Here is a 12,854-nt window from a genome sequence, read left to right as displayed (position 1 = left end):
TACACGCACCGGGAAGTGCCACAAGCTCCCCACCCGGCAGCACCTTTGGGAGATGGCCTTCCAGGGGCCATCGTGCAGCCCTAGGGTGTGAGCTGGGATGCTTTCCTGACTAGACCCCACAGCTGTGTGATGTGTGCATGTCTGGTGCTGCACTACCAAGTTTAGGGTAACTTGTTGCACAACAGACTACTGTTTGAAGTGCTTCTTTATTTTTGGGGGGTAGGGTGGGGTGGGTCCGGTCCTGGGGCCTGAACTCTGGGCCTCGGTGCTGTCCCTCAGCTCTTCAGCTCAAGGCTAGTGCTCTACCACTTGAGCCACAGCGCCACTTCCAGCTTCTTTTTTTCTTTTTGCTTATGTGGTACTGAGGAATGGAACCCAGGGCCTCATGCATGCAAGGCAAGCGCTCTACCACTAAGCCACCTTCCCAGCACCATCAGACTATGGTTTGATACATAGTGTTTTCTGAGGTTTTTTTGGAGGGGGGGGGGTCAGTCGTAGGTTTGAACTCTGGGCCTGGGTGCTATCCCTAAGCTCTACAGCTCAAAGCAAGTGCGCTATCAGTGCACTATCACTTGGGCCACAGCGCCACTACCGGTTTTGTGGTGGTTCATTGGAGATAAGAGTTTCATGGCCTTTCCTGCCTGGGCTAGCTAGTTTTGTTTTGTTTTGTTTTGTTTGTCAGTAGTGGGGCTTGAACTCTGGCCTGGGCGCTGTCCCTCAGCTCTTCAGCTCAAGACGACTGCTCTACCGCTTGAGCCACAGCGCCACTTCTGGTTTTCTAGTGGTTTATTGGAGATAAGAGTTTCATGGACTTTCCTGCCCAGGCTGGCTTTGAACCGCAAACCTCAGATCTCAGCCTCCTAAGTACCAGGATGACAGGCACCGGCACCTAGCTCCGGGCTAGCTTTGATTCACAATCCTCAGATCTCAGCCTCCTGAGTAGCTAGGATTATAGGCATGAGCCACCAGTGCCCGGCTGAATTTTTTTCTATAACTGAGTGCAATGATTTTACTTGTCTACAATGAGGGACATACACTATAGCCTCAAAAGATCAACCTCGAATGTCCTTCTGGTCCCTCTGCCAAGTGACAGACACACTGGGTACCAAGCCTGGGCGTGGACACAAGCCCAACCTACTCCTGTGAGAAAATGACCGCCAATGGCCACCTTTGGCTCTGTACCAGGACCCAGTGTTCACTTCTCTAAGCCGTGGCTCCCTCCCTTTCCAGTGCACACTGACATTAAATCCCAGAAACACACAAGGGAGAAGCAGCCACTCCAGCTGACAGGAGGCCAGAGCCTCCCAGCTCCTGCTCTCAAGGTGCCCAGCAGATGAGAAGCAGGGCAGTTATGGAAGAAGACCACAGCCCCAGGCGCTTGACTCCTGGCTTATCACCTGCCAGCCGTCAGTAGCAGACCCAAGCTTCCTAGTCTCCTGACGAGGATGGGAAAGTTCTTTCCCAGTGGGGCATGGTAGCTAACACATGCCTGGAATCCTAGCATTTGGGAGACAAGACATCACAAGTTTGAGGCCAATCTAGGCTACATATTAAGCTCTGGGGCTGGGAATGGGGCTCAGTGGTAGAGTGCTTGCCTAACATGCAGGAAGCCCTGGGTTCCATTTCTCAGAACCACATAAACAGAAAAAGCCACAAGTGTCACTGTGGCTCAAGTGGTAGAATGCTAACCTTGAGCTCAGGGATAGTGCCCAGGCTCTGAGTTCAGGCTCTGGGGAGGGGATGGCTCAAGTTAGAATCCCAGCCACCACAAGGGAGGTAGGGACAGAGAGTCATGGTTCAAGGTCAGCCAAGGCAAAAGTTTTAAGACCCTTTCTCAGTCAATAAAAAGCTGGGCATGGGGCTGGGAAAGTGGCTCAGTGGTAGAGCGCTTGCCTTGCATCCATGAGGCCCTGGGTTCCATTCCTCAGCACTACATAAGCAGAAAAAGCCAGAAGTAGCACTGGGCTCAAGTGGTAGAGCACTAGCATTGAGCTGAAGAACTGAGGGACAGCACCCAGGCCCAGAGTTCAGGCCCCATGACCAATCAGAAAAAAAAAAAAAAAAAGCTGGGCATGGTGGTATGTGACTGTCAACCTAGTTATACAGAAAGTATAAATAGGAAGACTGTGGTTCAAACAGAATTAAGACCCTATGTGAAAAGATAGTAAAAAGGACTGAGGAAGGAGATTACAGTCAGTACGACCAGAACCAAAACCAAACCTCATTCTTCTCTATCGTACAGAGAAGATACAGAAGCACGGCGGCTCAGGACCGCCATGGCAGGTACAGAGGGCATCACACCAGAGGGGAGGTCTGCACCTACAGCTGGAGCTCCTGATGCCTCCAGGAGCTCACATCAACCTAGGGAGAAGTCACAGCCAGCGGCAGAGCTGTGGCTGGAGCCCGGCCAGCCGTGAGGGAAACGCTGGCAAAGCCTGGGCCCCCCGGATGCTGAGACCGAGCCGCGACAGCTGCCCTTGCCAGGGCTCCACAGGGCCTAGAAGCAGAAATGTCAGGCTGCGGGGGAAGGCTACTGACAACAACGGATGGACGTGGCACCATCTACCCACCAAAGGAGTAAACAGATAAGCACTCAATCCCCAGTCATTACTAAGTGAAAACACTACTTTGGCCTCACCCAGGAAGACAGAATGAGTCAGGCCCGGGCTGACCCTGTTTGGCTCACTGCAGGACCCATCTTGCCCTCCAGAAGTCCCCCACAGCAGCAAGCAAGCTCGAGGAGCCGCATGGCCAGCCACCTACCCTGTTTTCTGGCCCCTCACGGCTCCGAGAGGCGGGCACCATTTCCAGCTTGGCATTGTTGGGGAGGTTGGCAAATCTCCACTGGAGGGAGAGGTCAAGCACAGTCCTCTGAAACCTGCAGGACAGACCATAGTCATACGCTGCCCTGCACACTGACGCACGCCCACACTGGCCAGGCCCCAGGGTGACCCCCACCCAGCTGCCCCCATAACAGTGGCCTTCAGAAAGGAAGGAGTACAGAACCAAGCACCCACGCTGCAAGTACAGAACCACGCACCCATGCTGCAAGTACAGAACCATGCACCCACGCTGCAAGTACAGAACCAAGCACCCACGCTGCAAGTACAGAACCACGCACCCACGCTGCAAGTACAGAACCACGCACCCACGCTGCAAGTACAGAACCACGCACCCACACTGCAAGTACAGAACCACGCACCCACGCTGCAAGTACAGAACCAAGCACCCACGCTGCAAGTACAGAACCACGCACTCACGCTGCAAGTACAGAACCAAGCACCCACGCTGCAAGTACAGAACCATGCACCCACGCTGCAAGTACAGAACCACGCACCCACGCTGCAAGTACAGAACCATGCACCCATGCTGCAAGTACAGAACCACGCACCCACACTGCAAGTACAGAACCACGCACCCACACTGCAAGTACAGAACCACGCACCCATGCTGCAAGTACAGAACCACGCACCTATGCTGCAAGTACAGAACCACGCACCCACGCTGCAAGGCGGCAGCTGGAGCCTCTTTGTAACACAAAAGTTGAGGGCAGGATCCCCAGACCCTGAAACAGGGGCAGCCCAGAAGCAGACCCTCAGAAGCAAACACACAAGCAAACATCTATCAGATGAAGCCCAAGTATCCCGCTACCTCAGTGGCTCTCGTTCAGGTAACAGCCACCAGTCAAAAAGAACCCTTCCAGGGCTGGGAAGTTGGCTGAGTGGTAGAGCACTTGCCTTGCATGCCTGAGGCCCTGGGTTCGATTCCCCAGCACCGCATAAGCAAAAAGAAAAAAAGCCGGAAGTGGCGCTGTGGCTCAAGTGGTAGAGCGTTAGCCTTGAGCTGAAGAGCTGAGGGACAGCGCCCAGGCCCAGAGTTCAGGCCCACCACCTGGACCCAAAAAAACAAAAACAAAAACAAAAAGAACCCTTCCTGGGGCTGGGAAGGTGGCTCAGTGGTAGAGCCTTTGCCTTGCATGCATGAGGCTCTGGGTTCGATTCCTCAGCACCACATAAACAAAAAGAAAAAAGCTGGAAGTGGTGCTGTGGCTCAAGTGGTAGAGCGCTCGCCTTGAGCTGAAGAGCTGAGGGACAGCGCCCAGGCCCAGAGTTCAGGCCCCATGACCGGACCCCCCCCCAAAAAAAAAAGAACCCTTCCTGCCGGGAAGGGGCTCAGTGGTAGAGAGCTTGCCTTGCATGTATGAGGTGTTGGGTTCAATTCCTTCACACCACATAAACAGAAAAAGCTAGAAGTAGCACTGTGGCAGAAAGAAAGAAAGAGAACCCTTCCTGGGGCTGGGAAGGTGGCTCTGTGGTGCTTGCCTTGCATGCACGAGGCCCTGGATTCAATTCCTCAGCACCACATAAACAGAAAGAGCTCGAAGTGGCGCTGTGGCTCAAGTGGTAGAGCGCTAGCCTTGAGCTGAAAAGCTGAGTGAGGGACAGCGCCCAGACCCAGAGTTCAGGCCCCACAACCGACCAAAAAAAGAAAAGAACCCTCCTCCCATCACTCCTGCTTCCCGCCATCCTTCAGGCCTTCAAATGGGCCACACGTGGAGAGCAGCACAGATAGCCATGTGTGTAGACACCATACCTGTAATGGCAATGTTCTCAAAGCAAACTCAGGCTAAAACCAGACACACAGCCAGGCCCTCCAACCCACAACAGCCATCATCTCTGTCTGAGGCAGACTGAGCACTTCCCAACCTGTGAGGAAGGGTCAGCATGGACCCCATCAAGGACAGAGTGAGCCCACAGTATGAAAGGATGCTCACAGACTTTCCTGGGCCCTGAGGGACACAATTTCTCAGAAGCACAGGAAGACCAAGACATCCAAGGGCGGGAAAAGAGGACAGCAGCCTCAAGTACATCTTGGAAACAGCCTCTAAGAGCCTGCCCTCTCCAGAGAGCACAACTACAGTCATGCCTGGCTTGCCTGGAAGACTAGAAAACCAAGGGGAAGGGACAACACGCAGGCCGGCCCTGCAATGGCAGAACTGGGACCTTACTATATGGCTCCTGACATCAGCTCAGAAGCCACACAGGCCATGAACCAACAGGAGAAAACACCTGCCCCTGGAAAGACTGCAAGGACAGGCAAAAAGAGAGGGTAAAGTTAGGTAGGGTGTGTGCGCGTGTGCGTGTGCGTGTGTGTAGGTAGGGTGTGTGTGTGTGTGTGTGTGTGTGCATTAACCTGGAGCAGGCAGGGCTGCAGCCTCCAGCCCAGGAGTTTCCCTGACCTTGCCCCCCTTCATCCTAACTCTTATAGCCTGCAGTAACTCCAGATCACAAATCTGAGAAAAACTCCCACCGAAGGCTCTAAAACACTCATCTGCATGGCTGTAATTTATGAGACACATCTAATATGGCCCACCAGAGGAGAAAATAGGACAGCGTTCTGCCACTCATCCAGAAGTAAGACCTGGAACTATGTTTCTTTTCACTTTTTTAAAAGATTGCTTTATTGTCATTTCGAAGGTGATGTACAGAGGGGTTTCATTCCCGAGCCAGGCAGTAGGACTCCCATCTCCACCCACCAGTTGCATAGTTCACTTTCATCGGTGTCCTGTGTGCTCCACTGCTGCATGTTTTCACCCTTTTTCCTCTGATTCAGTACCCTCCTCCCACATCCCCCCAACATGCATATGAGAACACCATAGATAAGATAAAGAATACAAAATCATCAGAAAAAGCTTTCCTTTCTTTTTCTTTGGTCAGTTGTGGGGCCTGAACTCAGGGCCTGAGCACTGTCCTTTTTTTTTTTTTTTTTGGTCAGTCACAGGGCTTGAACTCTGGGTCTGGGCGCTGTCCCTCAGCTCTTCAGCTCTTCAGCTCTTGCAAGGCTAGCGCTCTACCACTTGAGCCACAGCACCACTTCCGGCTTTTTCTGCTTATGCGGTACTGAAGAATCAAACCCAGGGCCTCATGCATGCAAGGCAAGCACTCTACCACTGAGCCACCTTCCCAGCCCCCCACTTCCAGTTTTCCGATGCTTTATTGGAGATAAGAGTCTCAAGGACTTTCCTGCCCATTATGGCTTTTTTCTGTCAGTCGTGGGGCTTGAACTCTGAGCCTGGGCGCTGTCCCTCAGCTCTTCAGCTCAAGGCGAGCGCTCTACCACTTGAGCTACAGCGCCACTTCCGGTTTTCTGGTGGTTTATTGGAGATAGGAGTCTCGCGGTCTTTCCTGCCCGGGCTGGCTTTGAACCGCGATCCTCAGATCTCAGCCTCCTGAGTTGCTAGGATTACAGGCGTGAGCCACCAGCGCCCGGCTTTCGGCTTTTTCTACTTATATGGTGCTAAGGAATTGAACCCAGGGCCTCATGCATGCAAGGCAAGCACTCTACCACTGAGCCACCTTCCCATGCCCCCAGGGCTGGCTTTGAACCAAAATCCTCAGATCGCAGCCTCCTGAGTAGCTAGGATTAGAGGTGAGCCACCAGTCCCCAGCTCTTTGTGTGTGTGTGTGTATGTGTGTATGCGTGCGCACGCGCGCACACACATGGGCTAATATTGGGGCTTGTACTCGGGAGCCTTGTATTTTCATCCCCAATAGTTTTTTACTCATGGCTGGTACTCTACCACTTGCGCCACACTTTTGGGGGGTTTCTTTGTCAGTCACAGGACTTCAATTCAGGGCCTGGGTGCTGTCCCTGAGCTCTTTTTGCTCAAGGCTAGCATTCTACCACTTTGAGACACAGCACCACTTCTGGCTTTTGAGTAGTTACTTGGAGGTAAGAGTCTCATGGGGACTTTTCTGCCTGAGCTGACTTCAAACTGTGATCCTCAGAAATCAGGCTCCTAAGTAGCTCAGATTAAAGGTGTGAGTCACTGGTGCTCCACTTCCTAATGGTGTTTTGAAGAATGAGAATGCTGCAACATTAACAACAATCCTCAGCAATGTTAGGAACCTGGGAACTGCCACATAAAACATCTAGTGCCAGCCGGGCGCCAGTGGCTCACGCCTGGAATCCTAGCTATTCAGGAAGCTGAGATCTGAGGATCGCGATTCAAAACCAACACAGGCAGAAAAGTCCATGAGACTCTTATCTCAAATAAACAACCAGAAAACCACAAGTGTCGTAGTGGCTCAATGGTAGAACGCTAGCTTTGAGCTAAAGAACTCGGGGACAGCGCCCAGGCCCAGAGTTCAAGCTTCACAACTGAGAAGAAAAAAAAAAATGTCTAGTGCCAAAAGGACAGAAGACCCAAGGAGAACTAAGAGAGACGTAGGAAAGGTTAATACAGTGTGTTTCAGAAGAACTGACTTAACTTGGATTCACTGGCTCAAACAGACACATCGCATGGACCAGACAGGTCAACAGGGAACAGAGAGCGGGCACAGTAACAGGATGTTTGGGGAGAGCCAGTCCATTAAGATCGTGTGTTCTGAGATTGTCAGATGGCCAAGAGAGGAGGAGGAAGACTGGGGCCGCTCAATCCCACCTGGCAATGAACCCAAGGCCAAGAGAGCAGGCTCCCTGGGCCTCTGCACTCCTCCACTACTGGTATCCTGATTTCTCTGTCTTCCACTCCTTTAGGATCTGATGGAGGCCCTCTTCAGATCAATGAGCCATCCATGGAATCCCAGGCACCCAGGGCTGCCAGGCTCCACCTAGTTCGCAGGATTTCTCCCTATTTCTCCATGACTAGCTCAATGCCCCCAGAGCACCCTGTCCAGGAACTTATACAACTAAATGCACTAAAACCCTTGGCAGAGTTGCCTCAACAAAGATACACCAGTGCCCTGGCCCCAACACCTGTGAATATGGCCTTGCTTGGTACACAGACCTTTGCAAATATAAGCTAAAGATGCTCAGTGAAATCAGACTATCTGGAGGGTACTGAACAAGTGTTCCCATAGTACACTAAGAGTAGGCTACATGAAAATGGAGGTAAAAACTGAGCGATATAGGGCTGGGAAGGTGGCTCAGTGGTAGAGCGCTTGCCTTGCATGCATGAGGCCCTGGGTTCGATTCCTCAGCACCACATAAGCAGAAAAAAAAAAGCTAGAAGTGGCACTGTGGCTCAAGTGGTACAGCACTAGCCTTGAGCTGAATAGCTGAGGGACAGGGCCCAGGCCCAGAGTTCAGGCCCCACGACCAAACCAAAAACAAACAAAAAAAAAAAAAAAAAAAAACTGAGTGATATAAACTGGGCACCAGTGGCTTACACCTGTAATCTTACCTACTCAGGAAGCTGATATCTGGGGATCAGGGTTTGAAGCCAGCTCCAGTAAGAAAGTCTATGAGACCCAACCGGCTTGGAGCCAGCCAGTGTTCTACCCCTGCCAGTGTCCTCACAGGGGCCACCAGGCCTCCAGTCAAGATGAGTGATAAGGGGCTGGGAAGATGGCTCAGTGGTACAGCGCTTGCCTTGCATGCCTGAGGCCCTGGGTTCGATTCCTCAGCTCCACATAAGCAAAAAGAAAAAAGCCAGAAGTGGCACCATGGCTCAAGTGGTAGAGTGCTAGCCTTGAGCTGAATTGCTGAGGGACAGCGCCCAGGCCCAGAGTTCAGGCCCCATGACCGGACCCAAAAAAAAAAAAGAAAAGATGAGTGATAAGCCAGACATGTCTGAAGTGGAGAAGTTTGACAGATCAAAACTGAAGATAACTAATGCTGAGGAAAAACACTCTTCCTTCAAAGGAACCTATTCAGCAGGAGGAAGAGTGTGATCAAACATCCTAAAATGCAGCTTGCCTCCCAAGAGCAGGCTTCAGCATCACTGGACATTCTTGCTTAATTTAGGCTTAGTTCTGTAAAACTCTGTGTTTGTGGAGACTTGAGTCACCTGTAGATGATATCTCTTCTATATTCCCTGGCTAAGAAGTCAACAGTAGCCAGTGCCCCCTTAAATTTGTTTTTAAAGTGAAATTTCAGAAGGTAGATGACGACGTGCTGTCAGTAATCTCACTATTGATGACCTTTGTGGGTGTGGTCCTTGTGTCCCTTACAGAGTGAGTCAGTTTAACCTACAATGGGTGCCTTCTGCTTCATAATACTTTTGTAGTCTCTTGATTTTCATTTACAATAAAGCATTAAAAGTTAAAAAAAAAAAAAAAAAAAGGAAAGTCTGTAAAACTCTTATCTCCCAATAACGACCAGAAAACCAGAAGTGGCACTGTGGCTCAACGTGGTCCAGTGCTAGCCTTAAGCAAAAAAGTGCTCAGGGACAGCGCCAGGCCCTGAGTTCAGGTCCCATGACCAACCAGGGGAAAAAAAGAAAAGGAAAGAAAAAACTCAGTGATACCAACACAAACCAAGAAGCACCTGAACACCCAGAGCTGGAGGAAGTTCAGAAGGGCTCTCCCCCAGAACATTCCAAGTAAGCCCGAGTCACTCAGAACTGGAAAAGAAGAGGCCGACGCGTCCCAGCCAGACACAGAGCCCAGGCCGAGTCCCTGAACACTCACTTCAGGTCATATTCACCGGGGTCGAAGTCCTGCCGCCGGCATGTGTCCTCCAGAACCTGGAGACAGAGGACAGTGAGCCCCGCGTGAGCCCCGCACGCCCCAGTCACAAAGGCCAGCGGGTACCGAGCCGGCCACTGGCTGCCCACAGCCGGGCAGGGCCCTTCCCGGGCACTCCCCCCGCGGCTCCGCCCTTCCTTCCCCGTGCGGAGGGGTCGGGCCTCGGCCCCCGCCCCGGGCCGCAGGCCGCCCGCGCCCGGCTCTCCGCCCTCCCAGGGCCGCACCCCGCCGCGCCGGGCGCCCGCGGCACAGCGGCCCGGCCCCGACCCTCCTCGCAGCGAGGCCGGGCCGGCGGTGCCGTGGGCCGCGGGCGCCCGGGCTCAGCGCCCTGCGGGTCTGGTTCACGCCAGGTCGCGAGCTGCGCGGGGCCGCGCGCGGGGCCGCGCGTGACGAGGCAGCCCCCGCTCCCCCCGCGGGCCGGCGGGCCGGCCGGGGCGCGGCGGGCGCGGCCGGGGCCGGCCGGGCGTCGAGGACCGGGGCGCTCGCGAGGGAGACCCGGCGCCGCCCGCGGGGCCGCGGCCCCCGAGCCCCGCAGCGGCCGCGCGGCGCCCATTGGCCGGCGCAGGCCCCGCCCCGCCGCCCGCGGCGCCGCCCCGCGGCCCGGGGCCGCCGCCCGCCCGCCCGGCGGCCCGACCCCCGCCCCGGGCCCGCGGTCGCACCTGCAGCAGTACCGTGCTCGGCGTCACCTTCACCGTGTGGCGCCGCCCGTTCGGAGCCAGCACCGACACCGCGGAGCCCCCGCCGCCCGCCGGGGCCGCCATCTTCCGCTCACGTGACCCGCGGCCCGCTCGCCTTCAAACCACTTCAGCCGCAACAGCCGGGTCGCCAAGCCACGCGGCCGCCGGGGCGGGCCCGGCGCACTTCCGGGGCCGCCGAGGCCACGCCCCCGCCCGAGGCCACGCCCCTTCCGCGGGCGCCCAAACCCACTGTGGGCCCGGGGCGCCTCCGGCCGCGCGGCCCGAGGCTCGCCGCGAGTCCCAGCCGGGCGCCGCCACCTCCGGGCGCCAGCGGGCTCGGGTCGCCGCCCGGCCCGCGCTCCCGGCCCGCCTCCGGGATCGCCCGCTGAGCCGCGGCTCCGCCCCGCTTCGGGCCTTTAAAATCCTCCTGGCCCGCGCGCACCCCGCCCCCCACCGCACCGGACAGCGGCTCACCCGCACCCCGCACCCCACCGCACCCGGACAGCCCTGCACCCCACCGCACCACACCCCAGCACCCTGACATCCGCTCACCTGCACCCTGACAGCCGCTCACCCGCACCCCATCGCACCGCACCCCAGCACCCTGACATCCGCTCACCGCCCCGCGCGGCCATCTCCTTCACTTGGCCTCCTCCACCGCGCTGTGCCCCCCGCCCGGGGGGAGGGCGGAGGGAAGGCCTGCGCGTGTTCTGGTGGGTGCCTTGAAGCGCCTCTAAGCCCGAAAGTGGGAAGGTGGGCACAGGTGGGCACACCCCAGAACCACTGAGCTCTGCCCTGGGCCCGTGGGGCTGTGAGGACTCTCCTGGACACACCCCACGCCAGGAGGGGATTTCTAGGGACCCACTGGAGCCGCAGCCTCAGCCCCCGGAAGGAAATGCCCTCAGCACAGCCGCCATTCGTAGCCAGCCTGGCACACGGGTGCCCTCGGTGGTGGACGGGCTGAACCCTGAACTCTCTTCTGGACACCTGTTCTCCCCCCATGACTCCAGCCATGGTATGTTGGTCATACCGTGCGTCCTCCATCTGCCAGGTTGTCTTGGTGTGTCCTGGCTCCTGGCCAGGGTTCAGGTACACAGAGCCTGAAGACCATCGGTGTTGCTTAGGCTTCCAACACCTTCCCTGTGTGGGTGCTGCTGATGACACATGACAGCACATCCGTGTCACACTCACACCTGTGTATTGACAAACACCAGCAACTGCAGGGAGATGGGACCAATTGGGAAAGCCACAGGACTGCCACTCACCTCCACAGACTGTGGGCTCTGCCCAGCCTGGGCCCTCACAGGGCCACCCACATAGTCTTATCACTAGTGGGTCTGTTGTGACATTTTCGAAGTGTGGGTCTGTTTGCTTCTGACCGTCCTACAGACCACATGCTCCAGGTGATCATGTGGGGCAGCAGCTGCAGGCTGCTCGCCCTGGCGGCAACGACATGAAGTTTGACCCTTTGGTGGCACAGTTGGAGTCAGCCAGGGCACACCATGGTCAAGGTCTCTTGTTCCTTGTGGGGTAAATAAGCCAGGTGTGGGGTAATTCTTTGAGACTGCAAATAGCATGTTTTTCCTATAACCATTTACCCAACAATTTTGGCATCAAATCATGAACGAGTTCATTATTCCTCCTACCTTACCCCGCAGGCTGGAAATGGAGCCCAGGGCCTCCAGATTGCTGGATAAGCTATCAGTGAGGCCCAGACTGGCCTCAAATTTATTTTTTGCTGGTACTAGAGACTGTTTGCTTGCTTGCTTTTGTTGCGTGTGTATGAGGTTTGTTTTGTTTGTTTGTTTGTTTGTTTGTTTTGGCAGCCCTGGGACTTGAACTCAGCCTGGGCACTGTCCCTGAGCTGATTCTGCTCAAGCCTAGTACTCTACCAATTGAGCCACCGCGCCACTTTTCCTGTGTATATGTTACTGAGGAATCAAATCATCCATGCTAGGCAAGCACTCTACCTCTAAGTCACATTCCTAGTCCCCCTACTAGAGTTTAACACAAGGCCTCTCTACTGTTCATTCGGCTAGAGCCCTACCACTTGCCATGCCTTGAGCTAGCTATTTTTAGCTTTTTCTTTTTCTTTCTTTCTCTCTCTTTTTTTTTTTTTTTTTTTTTTTTTGTCAGTCCTGGGGCTTGAACTCTGGGCCTGGGCGCTGTCCCTCAGCTCTTCAGCTCAAAGGAGAGCACTCTACCACTTGAGCTACAGCGCCACTTCCCGTTTTCTGGTGGTTTATTGGAGATAGGAGTCTCACAGTCTTTCCTGCCCAGGCTGGCTTTGAACCGCGATCCTCAGATTTTAGCCTCCTGAGTAGCTAGGATTATAGACGTGAGCCACTGTCTCTTTTTCACTCAAGGCTAACTTTCTAGTACTTTGAGCCACAGTATCACTTTAGTTTTCTGGTGGTTAATTGGCAATAAGAGTCTCAAGATAGCCGGGCACCGGTGGCTCACGCCTGTAATCCTCACTACTCAGGAAGCTGAGATCTGAGGGTCACAGTTCGGTTCATAGCCAGCCCAGGCAGGAAAATCCATGAGACTCTCAAACCACTTAAAAACCTAGAGTGTCGCTGTGGCTCAAGCAGTAGAATGCTCACCTTGAGCTAAAGAGTGCAGGGACAGCGCCCAAACCCAGAGTTCAAGCCCCATGACCAACCAAAAAAAAAAAGTCTCAAGGACTTTCCTGCCTGAACCTCAA

The 12,854-nt window shown here is 54.9% G+C and overlaps 1 protein-coding gene and 1 pseudogene across 6 annotated transcripts in view; one reads left to right on the top strand and one right to left on the bottom strand.

Moving 5' to 3' along the window:
- The window catches only part of Aspscr1 (ASPSCR1 tether for SLC2A4, UBX domain containing), a 43,569-nt gene extending 32,033 nt beyond the window's left edge, over positions 1–11,536 (bottom strand). For 2 of the 6 annotated variants that reach the window (XM_070031675.1, XM_070031672.1), the window contains exons 1-3: positions 10,130–10,350; positions 9,414–9,469; positions 2,764–2,878 (exon numbers count right to left, since the gene is read on the bottom strand). In XM_070031675.1, coding sequence (XP_069887776.1) covers positions 2,764–2,878; positions 9,414–9,469; positions 10,130–10,231 — 273 coding nt within the window. In that variant the 5' untranslated portion in view covers positions 10,232–10,350. Of the gene's footprint in view, positions 1–2,763; positions 2,879–9,413; positions 9,470–10,129; positions 10,351–11,177; positions 11,302–11,412 lie in introns of those variants that run through there. The other 4 variants (XM_070031674.1, XM_070031673.1, XM_070031670.1 and 1 more) reach the window with 4 other exon arrangements.
- LOC138833206 (thymosin beta-15A pseudogene) lies at positions 8,553–8,688 on the top strand (annotated as a pseudogene).
- Positions 11,537–12,854: the final 1,318 nt, after the last annotated feature.

This window comes from Dipodomys merriami, unplaced genomic scaffold, assembly GCF_024711535.1.
Source record: "Dipodomys merriami isolate MVZ:Mamm:240054 unplaced genomic scaffold, mDipMer1.0.p SCAF_202, whole genome shotgun sequence".
NCBI classification, from domain to species: Eukaryota; Metazoa; Chordata; class Mammalia; order Rodentia; family Heteromyidae; genus Dipodomys; species Dipodomys merriami.
Note: the sequence above shows the minus strand (reverse complement) of the source record. Positions and strands in the feature narration are given on the sequence as shown.